We start from the raw sequence: 19,649 nt of genomic DNA on the forward strand, positions 1-19,649 counted from the left end.
TAAATACCAACTGTATTTAGCCACTTTTAATAAATGAATTAAAAGCAGATTTTGGATCTCTAAAATCAGTTGATAACTTTGAATCTGTTTACTGTGAAATGAATGAGAAAGTAAAAAACAGATTTGTGTTGTACTTATTTTGTTTGTAAGCTTTTGTCAGTAATAATTTGCTGTAATTAAAGAAAAATAGTCAATCTGCATCAACCACCTTTCTGGCAGATTTTTGAAAAAAAAAAGAAAAACATGGATAATTATCTAATCTGTGTCAGTCTGAGACAGGAAATCCAGAATAAATGCTTTAAGTTTCATGAGTGGAAGTTGAGATGATGAGAAATGAGCTCCTTTGTGTCAAACCATCAGTACCAGCAGTCTGTTTTATTAAATCCACAAAAACAGCCTGACAAATGTTCATCAGAAACAACCATCACAACTTTATTCAGTCAATAATATTAGAAATAATAAAAACGATAAACAAGCACAACGGGGTAGAAGACCTCTAAGAGTCTGGATGCTTTAAATCCAACATGGCTACCAATCACAGGAAGCACAGACCGAGACGTTACTGAGCACAGCAGGAAACACTGACTGCTTCACCTGTACAACAGAACTAATACTGACTCACTGAGAGTTCCTGAACACGGACAGAGGTTCCATGTTTCAGACATCAGAACGTAATGGAATGTGTGACCACCAGAGGGAAGTGTTGTTTCTGCTGTTCTCCGGCCGCAGAGTGGCGAAATCAGCAGATAAACAGTCTCTCTGCCTTCCAGCCACCTGCGCTTACAAGCACTGGAGCCACAGCACTCTCTGCAGGCCGTCAGGATGATGTGGGCAGATCTCAGGCTTTCAGAGCGAGCAGCTGGTACTGCAGAACCAATGGTCTGAGTGGCTCCATGAAGAATGAAGAAAACAGACTGTCCGACTGCACTCACCTTCAGCAGCTACACAGCATCTTCAGTTGATTTTCTGCCATTGATATCTTTCTAGGACTCAAACGATTAATTGGAGTGATTGTGATCGTTATTAAATAATTGTCGACTAATCATTAACTAGAAGCTATAGACTCAAAAAAAGTTAATATGGCTATTAAAACATGCTGTATGCTACTGTGCTGCATCTTTGGCAATAAAATTATTTTTAATTATTTTTAAATTAATTGTCTTAATGTATAAAAAGGCTTACATGATTAAAGGAAAAATTTGCAGAATGTGCCAATTTTTTTGTCTGATTAATCATCAGAATAATTGATTAATCGATTACTAAAATAACCATTAGTTGCAGCCCTACGTCTTTCTCGAGATGAACTGCAGATTTTTGAAATCATGGAGATAACGGGTTTATTTTTATCCTCTCTTTTTTCTGCTTTGTTAACTAAATTATGTAGCAAATGTGTAGTTTACCTGAGTGATGTCATGTATCTTGTTTATAACACAGTATTTACAGTGTGAGTGCTTCAGGTATTAAAAATAAATTGGATTTCCTAAATTCCACCTGTGTTCGAAAAGAAAAGTTAGCATAATTGTGTAAATTAATCAAACTCCGTTTTGAAATCTATTTTAGGAAAAAAAAGTCAAGTAAACTAATATGCTGAGAAATGAAACAGCTCATTACATCATAACATGATTCATCCAATCCCCTGCTGATCCTCTGGCTGACTCCTCCTCCTTCTAACCAGCTTATGTATCTGACGTCTCCAAAACCTATCTAAACAAAGCAACACTGCCCCCTAGTGGTCAAGTGAAGATAAATACCAATATTTACATTCAGGCTTGGCATTATGTCCCAGACAAGATGCTATTAAAGAGTCCATGAGGCCAGACACTGCGACCTTTCCGGGTCCGACTGGGCCCTGTGATGTCAGAGGTTCTGCCTACTTCCGTTTACTCTTGGTGTCGGTCGTCTGGAAGACACTAGAGGCAGACATGAGATTCTCGATGTACTGGCCCAGAACCTGGTTCTCCGACTTCAGCTTCAGGTTCTCCTCCTTCACTGCATCCACCCGGGCAGACAGGTCTGGAACACACACATAGTCCACGTCCAGGATGTCAGTCTGCAAGGCTGTTTGCCTTACAGAAGAGAAACGTTGACTAAGGTAGTAAACAATGTCAGGTGGAACTGTGCAACTAAAGTGAAAGAAACTGCACCGATTCAGAGGAGCTAAAGATTTTAAGTTACAAAAACATAACTGATTGTGCTTTGCAATATAACCTGGATTAAAAACACATTTTATGATCATTTCCAGGTTATATATTAACCAGAATGTGATCTTTATAAATAAACTCAGATCTATGGTGGCCGACAGGAGCAAACACTCAGCAAACGGCCGAACGTGCTGCTGCACACACATGGATGATGAAAACTCCAAAACACACAAACACAAATAGAACAGAAAAACACTGCAACCACAGGAAATAAAAGAAAAGGAAAAATGGGGCAAATGGCTTTAACAAATGCAAACATGAAAAACTGCAGACCCCAGTACAACTAGTGAGAGTCTAGAATAGCTATTGTTATTTACATAAATGTACTGCTGTAATGTATTGTAAAAGATTGCATTTCAATAATACCTTTTCTATCTTTACTGAGAGTCTGACCCCAGGTGATTTGTTGGTTGACTCCCACTAGTGGTCAAGAGCTCTTCTGTTTTACAGAAAGAGCTTGCAGCATTTCATGTCAGCCATTTCTGCTAATCACAGCATTTTCTCCCTTGCTCTTGTTTCCTGGGACTGCAGTCTTTTTTTTTTTTTGTTTTTCTGTTGATTTGCTGGTTTACATATGTGTGTTTTGGAGTTTGGATCACTCATGCGTTTGCAGCACGTTTCGTTGTTTGCCGCTGCCTGCCACCATCCAGATCACTCTGTCAACTCGCAACTCCCCACTTCCTACCAGCTGATCCACACAAATGTGGAATAATATTCCAGGAATAACTGACCAATTAGAAACACTCACACTCAGGATTCAGGTAATGTTGCATAGTCACCATGCCAAGTATGTGCAGAGGGGGGGTCAAGGGGTGCTTGAGCACCTGCCCCTTTTGTTCCTTGCCCCCAAGTGCCCTTTTGGTCAAATTTATGTATTTTTTTGGTATTATAATTTCCTAAGCCCTCTTCTGACACATAATAACATTTACTAAAATTATTTGTTTTTTTGTTGTGGTTTCTTGTACAACATAATAAGCCTTGTTACCTTTGACCTTTTGCCCATGGAGCATGACGCAGTTGCCTCTCGCGCAGTGGGATAAGGCGGCTAACTGGAGTTCAACGTAGCAAACGTTCCAGATTACAGAACAGTTTTTGGTGAATAAAAAAAAAAACGTTTTTGGTGAATAAAGTGGAGTAGACTTGCTACTTGTCAGATGACGGAAAACTTTGAACGTATCGTTTCTGCTTCAGCTCGGAGTCGCAGTTTAAGCAGAGAGGTAATGAAATACAACAGACACTGACAGGCCTCTGCGTCTGCCTTTCTCTGAAGAACAACTGAGCGGGAGGAGACAGGCAGGTGAGGAGAAACTGTTCTTATCTATCGATTCAGTATTTTTTATTACAGACATTAGGCTGTTGTTGTGCTATTAGCTAGCTGATAGCTAATGACTTTGCTAGCAAAGCAAGACAACCAAAAAGCTTCTCCCCTGTATCTTTAATGATATCAGTCATTCTTCAGTATTGCTTATGCAATAGGAGCACATCGCCTGTCCTAAACCTGTCATCTCCAAAATGGATATATGTTTTCTAATTTCCTTTGCTGCATAATGTATATTGCATTTATTCTAGCGTTAGGTAAATGTATCTTGACGGAGAATAGCACTTAAATAAAAGTCCAACAAGGATATTTATTTAGAATTAAAAATAACTCACCCTGAACTACCATGATAGATATAATGTATGTAATAAAAGCATGTCATTAATGAAGGGGAAAACCCAGACTTTTAAGTTTAGGGTCTGGTTCATTATTCAATGAAAAATAAATAAATAAACCTCAGTTAAGTAAAATAAAATTGTAATCAAAACTTGGTTTTTAAAACAAAAAGCTTTAACTTTTTAAATTATTATTAAATAACTCATTTTTGTCTTGTGAACTTAAAAAGTTATTTGCCAAACATAAACTTTAATTTGCACACATCAGAAATCTTTTGTTGCGATTTTGGGCCCTGTTCACGACGTCATGTGAGAATCACAAGCAAAACTTTGAGTCACAAACAAAAACTTAGAATAGCAAGAAAAGATTTCTGACAAGCGCAAATAAGTTTGTTTTGCAAAAAAAAAAAATAAAAAATCACTTCATGAGACAAAACTGTGATTTTAATTTAATAAGTTTTCAAGCAAAACTCAGTAGGCTTTTCTCATGGTGACATGCATTAATAATTCAATTTTTGCTTTTGGGTTTTTTTTCTTTTTCTGCAGTTCCACGTTAAAGTTTGATGCAGCTCTGCTTTCCTGAATGGACCGTCTTCATCTCCACTGCAGCAAACAGGCAGCTCTTTTTTTTAGATTACAGTACACTAAAAGGTTGCATTGTGCCTTTGTTTATATTTTTCCATCCATCCATTTTCTTCTGCTTATCCGGGGTCGGGTCGCGGGGGCAGCAGCTTCAGAAGGGAGGCCCAGACTTCCCTCTCCCCAGCCAATTCTTCCAGCTCCTCCGGGGGAATCCCAAGGCGTTCCCAGGCCAGCCGAGAGACATAATCCCTCCAGCGTGTCCTGGGTCTTCCCCGAGGCCTCCTCCTGGTGGGACGTGCCCGGAACACCTCACCAGGGAGGCGTCCAGGAGGCATCCTGACCAGATGCCCGAGCCACCTCTCGACGTGGAGGAGCAGCGGCTCTACTCTGAGTCCCTCCCGGATGACCGAGCTTCTCACCCTATCTCTAAGGGAGAGCCCAGCCACCCTGCGGAGGAAACCCATTTCGGTCGCTTGTATCCGTGATCTCGTTCTTTCGGTCATGACCCAAAGCTCATGACAATAGATGAGGGTGGGAACGTAGATCGACCGATAAATCGAGAGCTTCGCTTTTTGGCTCAGCTCTCTCTTCACCACAACGGACCGGTACAGCGCCTGATAGAGATTTTTTGGTATTATCATTTTGTTGTTACTTTAGTTCATATTCAGGTTAAAGTGTTCTCTTGTTTAAACTGTATGTGTGAACTGACCTGGAAGTCACAGCTGCCTGTTATCTTCATGTGAAACAGTTTGACCGAGATTTGAACCGGGCTCAGATCAGGGGCCAGATGTTAAATTGTTTTACGACCTTTGCTTTGTTTAGGTAAAATGTTTTACGACCTTTGCTGTTTTTCCTCTGCTGTCTATCTTGCCTATCCTCCCTCTTTGAAGTTTGAGAATAAAAGACAAGCTGTATCCAAAGAGAAGCAGAACGCTCTGTGAACAGCTCTGAGAAGCAGTTGACAGAGTCTTCTCCTTTTGCTTGCAGAAGTTTAGTCATAAATTCATATACGTTGTCTGTGGTTCTTTTATGTAGGTTCTAGGAAAATACCTATCATTTTGGTGCCGAAACCCGGGATCTCTCATACCGACCGCTGTCAGGCAGAGGAAGACGCGCTGAATCCATGCATGGCCAGAAGTCATTTGGACCTGGAAAGAAAGACCCAGGAAGTAGAATTCTTCGCTGGGCCAGCGACACATGTCCGACTTTGTCTGCCAACGGCGGAATGACGAGATCCGACTGGACAACCCGAAAACTACAGAAACGTAAGTGAATTTTAAAATGTTTCAAACGAATGATACTAAAATAAAGTCGACATAAATAAAGGGTTGGAGTCCCAGTTGCAACTAAAATGCTAAGAATTGAGGTTTGGAATCCCAGTTGCAACTAAATGCTACTAAATTGAGGGTTGGAGTCCCAGTTGACATTGACACTTGATTCAACTAAATGCTACTAAATTGAGGGTTGGAGTCCCAGTTGACATTGACACTTGATTCAACTAAATGCTACTAAATTGAGGGTTGGAGTCCCAGTTGACATTGGCACTTGATTCAACTAAATGCTTTTGGGTTGAAGTCCCTGTTGACGTCGTTTCAACTAAACAAAGGAAAGGCTCTCAGAGCCTCCTGTTTTTGGGAGACCCCTTAAGGGTAAGTCCTCAGGCGGATAGGAAGCTTGTCATTGCTGTGTGGTTTTTGATTTTTTGATGGGTAAAATATCACTGGTGCTGAGTTATCTGATAAGGCAAAAACAGATAATGTTGCGCTAAATCATAGAGTCATTACTGTGCTGGTATTGCTGGTTTGCTGCTGCTGCTTTTATGTGTGTGTGTGTGCGTATTAGAGTGATTGGAGGTTTAAATACCGCTCTGTATTTTACCTCATATAAAACAGTGGAATTAAACAGCAAACCTCTTGTGGATGCAATAGGCAAGATTCTCCCACTCGAAAGAGTCGAAGCGGGGAATACCACAACAAGGTATTTTAATTGCTGGCCCACTGAAAAGATCTCCAGTTCATAGGACTCCCTAGGAGTCAACGAACCTGGACCAAATTTAAATAAATTCAAATAAATAATATTTTTAAGCTGAAATTGCAAGTGTTTTAAATATGGGAAATAAACATTCTTGTAATTCATCACTCGGTAAGGGCGCCGATGGGGATGAAAAGTACATGCTGTCCAGGTTTCCTGGTAGCACTGTACACATGAAAAAATGGAGAAAGAAATATAAAATAGATGGAAAGCTAAAAATTGATCAATGGCAAACAATTGTGGGAATTTTGGAGAGTAGTGTAGAAAGAAAAATGGGAATAAAAAAAAAATCTAAAAAGGAGAATGAGCTGAGGTGTGCTAAATTATGGTTAAATGAATCTAAAAACTTAATTATAGAGAAGGAAGAAAATAAAGTAATTCCAAGCACACGGAATGCTGCAGCGGTGCAGGGAGAGCAAGCTCCTGCAGCCACCTCTCCCCTGGCTGCTTCAGCAGCTCCGTCTGCCCCAGTATCAGCCGCTGCTGTTCCAGCAACACGACTGTATCCTTCCCTAAAGGAAGGGACACAAAACTTATATATCTTTAGACCCTGTACCTTAGAAGAGGTCAGGAAAGCTGTGAAAGGATCAGATGTTTTTCACCTGGAGAAATTTGGAGGTTTATATACCTCTGCCTTTTCCAACGACCGGACAAAAGGCCGTGGAAGAGACAGAGGCAGAGGAGGTCACGATAGGCGAGGACCCCAAAATAACACCCCACAAAATCTACGGTATTCAAAAGGCTGCTGGATTTGTGGCAATATTGGTCACTGGGCAAGAAACTGCCCTTCAAAGAATGTTGCACGGGGCGACAAGAGGGGTGGTGGAGTGAGGAGACCACAAATAGGAGAAATCCTCAGCATAATCAGACTCTACCACACCCCAAAAACACAAACCCCCAGTCCAAATTGATGAAATGCTAGAGACATGTGCATGCAGTTTAAGACGTTAAGTAAAACCATAAAAGAAATTGAATTCCTGTAAGAAATCAATGTATGCAAAATAATTTTAATGCTACTAATGTTAGGTTTAAACCTCACAAGTGAGAAATAATTTGTTTTAAGAAATACTGATGTTTGTTTTGTTTTTCTTTTTGAGCTTCCTACACCTTTAAAGAAAAACCAGTAAAGAGAGGTCTCACTGAAATAACAACATGGGAACAACTTCTTTGTATGCTAAAGTGGATTCATGTCTTTCCTGAAGGAGGAGAAGCTGAAAAATAAAACTAAATAATAAAATTGTCCTCAGAGAACAATGTTTAATGTATTGTGTCGGAATAATATTATAACACCAACTTGGTGAAATGATTCTTAGCTGTCTATCTGGAGGGGTCAGCGGTCAGAGTAAGGTACCGACCTGGACATTGTCCAGCCTCGTAACTCTTAGGCCTTGAGAGGAGGGCTGCCCGCTGACTTCACAGTCTGCAGCACTGAGATCAACAAATTTAGAGAAATCCATTGTTCTCTGGTGAGACGTGTCTTAGATGAAGTTAACTTAAACTTACATTCTACATTTTACAAGTTAATGGTGAACATGATGAAAGAGGCTACAGCTTTTAACATGTTTCATGTTTATATGTGTTTGAATAAGGAAATGGTTTATGACTTCTTAAAAAGTTGGATAATAAGTGGCTAAAAGCTATACGATGAAAAGAAAAGAAAGTTATAATTGACTCTTATTTGCTTCTTTCCTTTTCCTCTGTCTGAGCCTCGCTGCGCTGCGTCTGACCTCTGACCTCAGCTCAGATCTGTCCTGCCAATCAGATGACTCCCTCCTTTATCACCAGCTAGTTGATAAAGAAGCGAAAAAGGACAGGACGATTTCTACCAACTGGACACTGAAGGCAATAAAGTGTCCACTGGTCCTAATTCCTTGACATCTGGGAACTGCCATGCAGCAAAACTACTGTATGGAGTCCTGCTAGACGTTTGGAAAAAGAAAGCAAACTGAACTGTTTGCCGCTTGTTTCATTGGTGGACTAAGGGACGGTCTGGACAACTTATAAATAATCCAACACCGGAGCCAGTTGGACTGACAGGGAGCTGGAGAAGAGACAGAGGGAGGACCAGCTGCAGTGACGCTAGCAGCAGGAGGGGGAAGCGAGAAGCAAGACAGAAAGGAGAAATGCAGATAAGTTATACACACACACTGCTGTGACACACACTGCTACTGTAATGAGGACTTGTTTGCTTACTTACTAGCAGGAAGGAATTATCTATTTAGAAAAGAACATTTTGAAGGTTTTAAGGTACAATGTTAAATAAAAATCTTTCATTTTGTACCCATTAACTCAGTCCTTAACAGAAGGACCAGTGATCCTCTTAGGGCCCACGAGCCATAGATTGGGAAACTGTGAAGGAAAAAACTGTAATGGTTAAAAGTTAAAAAAAAAAAACTGAGTGTGATACGGCTAAATTACACCAACAAAAAGGATTAGATTTAAAGCTAATAACAATTTGCAAGTGTTTTATTTTCTCTGACATAAATACTAGTTTGAACTAAAATTAAACATCTCTAAGTGTTGAAAATAATTGATATTGCGGTGTTGAAATACTATGGAGTATTTCTTTGCATTTAACTGAAACATTTAACTTAGAGGTTAATTCTATAAAGAATCTACAAATTATTTTGAGAAGAGAGAAATTTTTTCTGCTAAATTGAGTAACGGATGAAATTATTGACCATTTAATTTAAAATATAAAAAACTTACATTGTTAACTTGTCTGAAATGCGAGGTTAAGAGAAAATCTGAGACTTTAAGCAACCTTGTAAACGGCTACTAAAAACTGATGATTGTGATTAAAAGCAATATTTTCTAGACTTCAGTCTAGAACATTTTAATCCAGATTTGATTGATAGTCAATAAATTCAAAAAGAAATGGAAAATTAGAGGATTTGAGGTTTTGGTTTAATTTCAGGATGGTCATTTTTATTTAGGAAGAGTTATGCTTTGATGAATTTGATAACATCTACAGGGAAACCAGTCACCCATGCATCCTTGCTTAAGAATCTTTTGCAGGCCATACATTTACCAGCTGAACTAGCAGTTTGTAAGTGTGCAGTGCACACCACGGAACAGAATGAGGTTTCAAGTGGCAATAGATTAGCTGATAAAGTAGCAAAGGAAGCTGCAGCTGGGAAGCATGGGGGAGACAATTTCTCAATACAGATAGAAGATCCTCAAGTAATAGACAAAGCTGTGTTAAAAGACATGCAAGATAATGCTCCAAACGCAGAAAAGCAAATGTGGATAACTAAAGGGGCGACACTGAATGATGATAACATTTTTCAGTAAATAGAAGTCGGTCCTTCCAAAATCTCTATTTAGAGCGGCGGCAATTTTGACACATGGACATTGTCATGTGTCAACAGGGGGATGGTCTCTATGCTACAACAGCATTTACCACATATGGATTAAATTCTTACTTAAAAATTTTTGTACTGCATGTCCAGTTTGTGTCAGAAACAATCCTCAAGGAAACATTAGACCAAGAAGAGGAAGTTTCCCAAAACCCTCATCCATTTCAAACAATGCATATGGACTTTATTGAACTCACACAAAGTGGACCACATAAATATTGTTTGGTGATGATTGATGCTTTTTCTAAAAGAGTTGAAGTAGTTCCAGCAAAGCCTGCTTTTGACATAATTTATGGGAGAGCTTACATATTGCCTCTGTTTGCTCCAGACTTACAGAAAGCTGATGAAGAACAAACTTTGGTAGATTATATGATCAGGATCCTGAAACAGAAAGAGGTGTTAAATGCAAATTTACTGCCGTCTGACTGTTCTCCTCTACAGGAAATAAATAAAACCACCCCCATCCAGCCAGGAAACTGGGTCTACATAAAGGTCATGAACCCTTCCAGGTGCTGATGACCACACCAACAGTCGTAAAGACCCAGCTGGATACATCTGAGTCACTGCAAGCTGCAGAGAGTGTTTGAACCCCTAAGTAGGCGGAGGGAGGAAGACCGGACTTCAAAGGGGGGCTATTTTTTAGGGTAGCTCGTCTCAAACCCGGTGAAGAAACGCTTAAGATTCCCCCGTCTTTAGTTTGGGGGTTCTGACATCTCTGTGCGCCGAGCAGCAATGGGGACTCCATATGCCAGATGGATCTTCTACTGCGCTGTGACTGCAGCATCAACCTGTGGTGGAAACTAATGAATAGAACCGCGTACAAGGGACATGCTGTGAACTGCTATGTGTGTGCGCAGCTGCCAATCGCCACACACAACTCAGGTCTGCGTGTAGAACATCACGGATGACAAACAGATGTGTCTCTATGGCCTGAGCACACAACCACGACTCAGCGTCCCCATGCCAAAGGGATGCAAACGGTGAAAAAAAAAAAAAAGACTATTCTGTTCACTTCAGATAGGAGATGCCGTGAAGGAACTTTTTGGATCTATGAACTGTTCCTTTAATGCTGACGTATTTCCATTTCCACTAACCGCATGGAAAATACCAGAGACCATTTCTTTAGCAGGAGCTAAACCCGGGTCTCTGAGGAGCTGCGTGTTCAACAACGGACACGTTTCTCTTGGGATGTTACCTGGAAACCTGTGTAACATAGTTTACACATACTGCAAGACGACACCGGATTACATCGACTGCACAGCCTGCAGGGGTCAAAGGATGACTCCACACTGCAAAGTCTGGAAGGACAACCCAGACTGTGACAACATGCTTCAGGAGAGGAGTTTCAACATCACAGATCGGACATTGGACGACAGGAGACAACGCTGTGCAGTACCATAGTGCCAGGAGACTATGGTTCACGGGTGATGGCAGACTGGTACTTCCTGTACCCGATTTTATTCATCAGGAAAGGACGACACATTCTGGCTGCCCGCTCCAAGCGTGAAGTTATGCCTGAGGTCAAACGCTGGGGAGGCCTCACTACAGACACTGGAGTTCCTTGGGAATTCAAGATCTGGAACGGTGGAGAAAAGTTTATGCAAGGCATATTTCCATGGGTCGGAGTAGGAGAGGTTTGGGACCACGTTGAAATCAACAGATACGGATTACTGCGACTAATCAACATCACATACCAGCTGGCCAATGGCACCGCGAAGGAGCTGACTGAACTGAGAAACATGGTTATGCAAAATCGTGTTGTTCTGGATTTCCTCACTGCCCCTCAGGGAGGGGTTTGCAAAATTATTGGCCCAACGTGTTGCACTTTCGTTCCTGATGAAACAGGAACTGGAGGAACCATTTCTGATGCTCTATATGAGCTGGAGGATCTTGAAAAAAAAAAAATATGTGGAGAGTGGAACACGCGGCTCATCCTTTTTTGATTTGTTTTCATGGCTCATGTCTGGTCCATGGTGGACTTTACTGTTAAAGCTCGACACCTATTCTGTTTGTTTCGGTTCTGTTCTGTCCTTTTAAGGGTTGCATTATTCCAGATCTACGATGTATGATGTTTACGACAAGTAACACAACTGTTGTCAGTTATGATCTAGCAAAGGCATCCTATGAGACGAATGAAGATGACTTGTTTTGAGATTCTGTCGTTTTTCTGTGCAATGATGATGTTCTGTAATCACTGAACGGATTAATTCATTTGCTGGATGATTCCTGCACCAAAAATGTGAAAACAAGTGGTGTTAGGGATGAGAAAACTGCGTTTGATTTTTTGCTGTTTCTTTCTTTTGTTTTTGTTTATTTCATTTATTCATTATGATCATTGTGTAATTTTTATGTTTAGACTAGGACAAAAATGTATATATTTTGCATTTCTTGGTTCTATTTTATTTCTTTTCTTTTCTATGCTTGGCTTTTGAATAAGGTTTACACACATGGTGAAATGATAAAAAGGGGGAATGATAGAGATTTTTTGGTATTATCATTTTGTTGTTACTTTAGTTCATATTCAGGTTAAAGTGTTCTCTTGTTTAAACTGTATGTGTGAACTGACCTGGAAGTCACAGCTGCCTGTTATCTTCATGTGAAACAGTTTGACCGAGATTTGAACCGGGCTCAGATCAGGGGCCAGATGTTAAATTGTTTTACGACCTTTGCTTTGTTTAGGTAAAATGTTTTACGACCTTTGCTGTTTTTCCTCTGCTGTCTATCTTGCCTATCCTCCTCTTTGAAGTTTGAGAATAAAAGACAAGCTGTATCCAAAGAGAAGCAGAACGCTCTGTGAACAGCTCTGAGAAGCAGTTGACAGAGTCTTCTCCTTTTGCTTGCAGAAGTTTAGTCATAAATTCATATACGTTGTCTGTGGTTCTTTTATGTAGGTTCTAGGAAAATACCTATCAGCGCCCGCTTCACAGCAGACGCTGCCCCAATCCGCCTGTCGATCTCCCGCTCCCTTCTTCCCTCATTCCTGAACAAGATTCCCAGATACTTAAACTCCTCCACTTGAGGCAGTACGACCCCCCTGACCCGGAGAAGGCACTCTACCCTTTTCCAGCTCAAGACCATGGCCTCGGATTTGGAGGCACTGAGCCTCATCCCGGCCGCTTCACACTTGGCTGCGAACCGCTCCAGTGAGAGCTGCAGATCACGTTCCGATGAAGCCAGCAGGACCACATCATCTGCAAAAAGCAGAGATGCAATCCTAAAGCCACCGAAATGGATCCCCTCAACACCTCGGCTGCGCCTAGAAATTCTGTCCATAAAAGTAATGAACAGAATCGGTGACAAACCCCATTCTCCCGGAGTACCCCCCACAGGGCCTCCCAAGGGACACGGTCCAACGCCTTCTCCAAGTCCAAGTTTATATTTTTAATAGTGTAATTCTGTAAAGACAAAATATGTCTGGTGGTCTAGTTCTGATTTACATATCTTGTTAAATTGCGGGTTTGAATATTGCAATGCTTTCCTATAACAAAATAGGCCTGCAGAGAGAAATTACTAATAAAATATCTTACATATGCAGTTGTATGCTGTATATAGAGATCTTCCTTAGTTTTGATTGTATATGTCATAATTTTGTAATTTATCATTTTTAATTAAACTCTGAAAGCTTGTGTGGCTTAGTCTGTCCTAGAATGCAGTTAGATGTGCCCTTTTTTTTAGCACCTGCCCCTTTAGAGGTCTCTGCACGGCCCTGCACCATGCCAACAAGGATCATGTGGACTCATAGTCTCAGAATGGATGTGTTAGGCTTGTTCTCATGGTGTTTTCCTGTGTTAGCAAGACAACACCTGCTAACACAGGTGCAGGGAGACGTTCTCACCCTCCAAGGTGTGCTGGAGCTCCAGCACTTGGTTGATGAGCCTGGTCTTCTCCTCCAGCTCAGCCTGGTTCTCCAGATCACCTGCAGCCATGAAACAGTTTACTCACACACTGATCTCTTTACATTCAGCTTAATATAGACTCTGTGTGTGTGTGTGTGTGTGTGTGTGTGTGTGTGTGTGTGTGTGTGTGTGTGTGTGTGTGTGTGTGTGTGTGTGTGTGTGTGTGTGTGTGTGTGTGTGTGTGTGTGTGTGTGTGTGTGCGCTCTCTCCCTCACCATCATCTGAGCTCATGGTGAAGTACTCGTCTTCCTTTTTGGAATGCAGGGCTGCGACTCAGAGACACTGTGCACACATTCAGATGAAAAATTTACAAAGAGTTTACAGTTGGAGCAGATCTGTGAAGAATTATCCCTGGTGTGATTTAAATACCACACTAAAAGCCGTTAAATCACTGCTGTTTATAGATTTTTTTTTTCAAACTTGACACAAACAGTCGTTATTTAACTAAATGCTGTACTAATGTAGACCGCATAGGCGTAGGAAGCGGGGGGGACATGTCCTCCCCAATGTTGGAGAGAGTCACATTCGTCCACCCCAATAATTTCACCGCAGTTTCGAAGAATTTTTAAATCTTCCACTCGCGTGCTTTTATTTTGAAGGCGTACAACAGCGCATTCAGCAGAGCGCTTCCTCCCCTTCACCCCTCTGAACCGCTCAGAGTAAACGCAGCAGCAGACAGAGTCAGAGAAACTTCGTTTGAATGAAGTAAACGACCTGCCAGGAATTTTGCCAGGAATATTGCTCATTTATAACATCATTTACTTTCATAAATCGAACTAAATCTTTTTGGTTAAGCCGTTTTAATTCTGGGAGAGTCACATGTCCAAAATTTTACTGCTAGTCACAATGATTTAGAATAGCGGTTCTCAACGTGGGCGGTACCGCCCTCCAGGGGGCGTTCAGAGGACGGCAGGGGGCGCTGGCGGACATTTTTACAAAAGGGGGGCGCTGGGATGCCTTTGGGGGGCGTTTGGTCGAAGGTAAACTTTACACCTTAAATCCACAACAATACCAGTTTAGACTTTGAGCAACTTGGTAAAACTGTACTGTGTAACAGTAAATCATGCTTGGCTGCAACTGTATCGATGGCAGCTCATCTTCTATTCAGTGTTTGTAGCTTCATGGCGCAGCTCCGCTCCGCATCAGTTCAGCATTACACCAGCTGATGACGTTGCTGGGATTCACTTTGTATGGTATTTATGTAGGCTACATATGTTTTGGCAGTTCTGTGATCATGTCAAAGCAGCAATTTATATTAAAAAGTGTTTTATTTCCGTTTGAAAGCTGCCCGCTTCCATGGAAGAACAACAGAAAATCGCTCTTATAAACATGTAATTACTAAAATCACGATGCCCTGACTTTGTATCCCTCTGAAAAATTAACCCATTTCAAAAAAGAAATAAAGAAATCCCTCCATGGGTGATACCACGATAGAGAGCATTCATTTTATAGCGTTAATACCGGTGCTGTAAGTGGTCCGGTATGAAACGGGGGTGATAGAAAAACACAGCACTTTTACATTTAGATAATCAGAATGCAGAAATTGTTTCCGTTGTTTTAAAAGGTTTATGTCAGTCTGCCTTTTCCCCATCGATATGTTTCCCGACCGCCCTGCACCTTAGGGAGTTAAAAAAACAAACAAAAAAAAAGAACCGAAACAGGAGAAAAAAGAAACTCTGAAACAGGAGAAGCGGGACATAAAACGGAGCGACGAACTAGATGTGAATTATGGCATAAAAACAGAGAATCCGACGCTGAACAGTGAAAAATGATGAACACATGATGTGAAACACATGATGATTAGGAGGCACAGCAGGTAATGAGTGAAAATTACTGATGGTCAATAAACGATCAAATAAATTTAGCAACAGGAAATAAACTGAAGTGGACATAGCAATAAACCAAGAGAGGATAATACTAATCAAAGGAAACTAAATGGACATGAATGAAGAACAAATGCAAGAATAACTAAGAAACTAAAGTAAATACGGAGGAATAAACTGGTATGGCAAGACCTTTCGAGCAATAATTAATACAGAGGACTGTATGCTAAGAATAAACAGACACTTCCAGATAAAAGGTAAAATAATATTGTTGAAGTGCCATGGGCAGGGGCGCAACTACACATTATTCAGGTGGATGCGAAAACATAAATCGGCGCCCCCCCACGAAGGAGCGTGGAAACATACGCTCGCCTCCCCCCCAGCCCCCTCCTCTAGACGCCGATACATTTAGGGCAAAACTCGCTACATTTACCCCGTTATGTGCGCGAGGTGAAGGAGTGTAAGGAGTGCGAAGTGTACGGGAAACATAATCGGTGAGCCGATTCAAAACATCTACAATAATGATAGTAACATTAATAATAAAATAATTGTCAGTGCAAAGTAACCTACAAATTCTTTGGTGGGGTGCGTTGAGGGACCTGGATTAGGGCTAGGGGGGCGCTGGGCCGAAAAAGGTTGAGAAACACTGATTTAGAATGAGACTGAAACAGCAGCAAAATTAGCCTTTTTATTATTATATTGATGAATGAGGGAAGAAGGGAGTGGGAGATCGACAGGCGGATTGGGGCAGCGTCTACTGTGAAGCGGGCGCTGTACCGGTCCGTCGTGGTGAAGAGAGAGCTGAGCCAAACAGCGAAGCTCTCGATTTACCGGTCGATCTACGTTCCCACCCTCATCTATGGTCATGAGCTTTGGGTCATGACCGAAAGAACGAGATCACGGATACAAGCGACCGAAATGGGTTTCCTCCGCAGGGTGGCTGGGCTCTCCCTTTGAGATAGGGCGAGATTCTCGGTCATCCAGGAGGGACTCAGAGTAGAGCCGCTGCTCCTCCAAGTCGAGAGGAGCCAGTTGAGGTGGCTCAGGCATCTGGTAAGGATGCCTCCTGGACACCTCTCTGGTGAGGTGTTCCGGGCACGTCCCACCAGGAGGAGGCCTCGGGGAAGACCCAGGACACGCTGGAGGGATTATGTCTCTCGGCTGGCCTGGGAACGCCTTGGGATTCCCCCGGAGGAGCTGGAAGAAGTGGCTGGGGCGAGGGAAGTCTGGGCCTCCCTTCTGAAGCTTCTGCCCCCGCGACCCGACCCCGGATAAGCGGAAGAAAATGGATGGATGGATGGATGGATTATTATATTATTTAGATATTTAGGAGAACAGCAGTGCTAGAATGATGTTCAAGAAAGGTTAAGAAGCTCTGGTATAAGGTCTTCATTTAGTTTATTGAAATATGTGTTAACTGTTTTTAATTTTTAAATAAGCTAAACTATTTTATTATAAGAGGAGCAGGTCAGGAAAGACATAGGAGAGTCAGGAGGAGTTTCAGAGTGTGAAGATATAAAAATTATATCAATTAATTATATTAAAAATTATATTAATTACAGGAGACAATAAAAGTGCTTGAGGAGAGGTTTAAAAATAGTGAAAATTTTTGCTACAAAGTAAATAGAGTTGAGATGTATAATAATGTTTCCATCTGAAAATAAAGTTATTTAAATTCTCATACTGTATGATAAAAACATACTTTTTATATTTAGTTCACATTCTGACACTGTACATTACTGTAGTGTCTGTTGTAATCCATGAATCCATGCAGGAACATCAGGCTGCAGAGAGTCAAGAGGGAGACAGAGACAGAAACACATATCTGTAGATATTTCAGTTAAATGTTTGCAGCTGAAAATGACAGGGAAACAACATTTAGGTTTTTGCCTCAGTGTTTTTTATGGATCATGTTTGGTAAGTTACTGAATGCAGAGCTGGAAAGTGAGACTGAGTTAACGGTGAGGAGCTAAGGTGTCTGTTAGATGTTAAAAGTATAATTTTTATTTATTTTGTAAATCAAACTGTTGCACTGACGTAGAGTTGTTAAAGAAGAACAAAACTTGTTTTTTAGATTTTATTTTTGTTGGTCAAACTGATGTATTGAGTTTAAAACTGCTGAGTCTTATTATATGAGCTGTTTTCCACTTTGGTTTTAGGAAGAAGTAGAACCAATTCAATTGCAAGTCAATTTATATCAATGCATTTTTACCAATATTCAAATGTCTTTTGACCAATAAGATATTCCAGAATCTGTTAGCCTGTTGTGAGTTGTGAGGCAAATGCTAAAGTGAGTGTTCATCCTGGAATGACGGTCATTATACTATGCATAACTTTAATCTGATTATTGGATTGTAAATAGTAACATGTTAGAATACTTGTTACTGAAACAAGGGTCAGATTAGAGTAACGCATTATTGACGTGTTGATGGCATAATTGTTTGACATTTCTACTCAAGGTATTTACTGATCTGTCAGGTTTCCGATATGCGTCCCCCCCAATGACAGACTCGTTCCTACGCCCTTGGTAGACCGACAGTCTACATGCTAACTTGGTCACCATCCTTTAAAAATCCGTTGTGTGAAAGCTACTGGCTTCCCTGGTAGCCGAAGCTAAAGAAAAGGTCAGCTGTCAGGGCTTTGCCTGCTGCTGCTAACTAGCTATGAGCATGCTAACTGGCTAGCTGCAGACTGCTTAGCATCAGTGACAACAAACCAACATGTCTTATGGTGTAGCCGTGGCCAGAAAACCTACCTTATGATGGGAAAACAAGAGGCGCTGCGCTAAACTGCGAAGCGTCGAAAGAAAATTTGAAGCTTGGTACGTGTTAGCTTAGCTGATGTTTGACACCATCTGTTTGATTTAGACAAGACAAGTTATACACAACTTAGCCGCTGGAGGGCGATGTACCACCACGAAGTGAAATGTTTAGAGAAAGAATCCTTTTTTGTGTGTGTGTTTCTGGTATGCAAGTAATTTTTGTGCACAGTGTTAACATGTTACAACAGCACAGACGTCCCCAATGCTAACGTCGACGTTCACATTCCACATTTCTAAAGAAATCATTCATTGAATTTCTAAAGAAATTCAATGAATGATCAGGGCTTCCTGTCTGGGACACTGAAAATCTGAATGGGTATAATAGCACTTTGCACCAATCTGATGGTTGAATAACAGAATAAATACAATAAATACCCTTGTTGTTGAGCTCAGTAACTGCAAAATGGATTTTTGAATTGAAAATGTTACTTATTTTGTCAACATGTAGTTTTCTGTTAAAACCTAATTAATTACAAACCCTAAAATTCCATCAATCCATCCATTTTCTTACACCCTTGTCCCTCAGTGGGGTCGGGAGGGTCGCTGGTGCCCATCTCCAGCTAGCGTACCGGGCGAGAGGCGGGGTACACCCTGGACAGGTCGCCAGTCTGTCGCAGGGCAACACAGAGACACACAGGACACACAACCATGCACACACACACTCACACCTAGGGGCAATTTGGAGAGGCCAATTAACCTGACAGTCATGTTTTTGGACTGTGGGAGGAAACCGGAGAAAACCCTAAAATTAACTTGACTAAAAATTTTAGCAAAGTCTCACCACTAGTATAAATGCATGATGTTAACAAAATTTAAATAAAGACTTTCTTTTCTAAACTTACAACCCATTTACATTGTGCTACCTTTTAACAGAAGACTGTCTCATTTCTAGTCAGAATTACAGTACAATTTCACTGATGAAAGGAATTAAAATTTTTCCAAGGATATGAATAATGTTTTAACAGCAATAATTAAAATTCAAATGAGAAGATATACTAGGATGAGGGGAAAAAAACCTTTGTTAGTTTTGACAAAGTTGACTTTAATTTCCCAGGTCGCTCTTGAAAATGAGATCTGGATCTCAACGGGGTTTACCTGGTTAAATAAAGGAAATAAAATAAAAAATAAAAATAAACAAATTTGTCAGTTATATTTTATTAAACTTAATTTTGGAGAATTGTCATTGTCCGATACTTAAATGTGAAGCCAATCTTATCCACCGATCTGAAAGGTTTGAGTGATGCGCCCATCCACCAAGTCATGCCTGCACATTCCCAGTCAAC

At 40.9% G+C, this 19,649-nt stretch overlaps 1 protein-coding gene across 3 annotated transcripts; it reads right to left on the reverse strand.

The window, feature by feature from the left end:
* Window positions 1–407: 407 nt before the first annotated feature.
* LOC103470997 (short coiled-coil protein B) lies at window positions 408–18,446 on the reverse strand. 3 transcript variants are annotated; one of them, XM_081611537.1, is made up of 5 exons: window positions 18,301–18,446; window positions 17,248–17,329; window positions 13,938–14,004; window positions 13,662–13,742; window positions 12,340–13,017 (listed from the first exon to the last, which is right to left on the reverse strand). In XM_081611537.1, exons 3-5 carry the CDS (start codon window positions 13,951–13,953, stop codon window positions 12,710–12,712), a joined length of 405 nt encoding a protein of 134 aa, XP_081467663.1. In that variant the 5' UTR covers window positions 13,954–14,004; window positions 17,248–17,329; window positions 18,301–18,446; the 3' UTR covers window positions 12,340–12,709. The 3 variants fall into 3 exon arrangements, with proteins under 3 accessions (XP_081467664.1, XP_081467663.1, XP_081467662.1); XM_081611538.1 differs by lacking the exons at window positions 12,340–13,017; window positions 17,248–17,329 and adding an exon at window positions 408–2,013; XM_081611536.1 differs by lacking the exon at window positions 17,248–17,329.
* Between the last annotated feature and the right edge of the window lie 1,203 nt (window positions 18,447–19,649).

The sequence above is a fragment of the Poecilia reticulata genome, chromosome 10, assembly GCF_904066995.2.
Source record: "Poecilia reticulata chromosome 10, P_reticulata-male-v2, whole genome shotgun sequence".
NCBI lineage: Eukaryota > Metazoa > Chordata > Actinopteri > Cyprinodontiformes > Poeciliidae > Poecilia > Poecilia reticulata.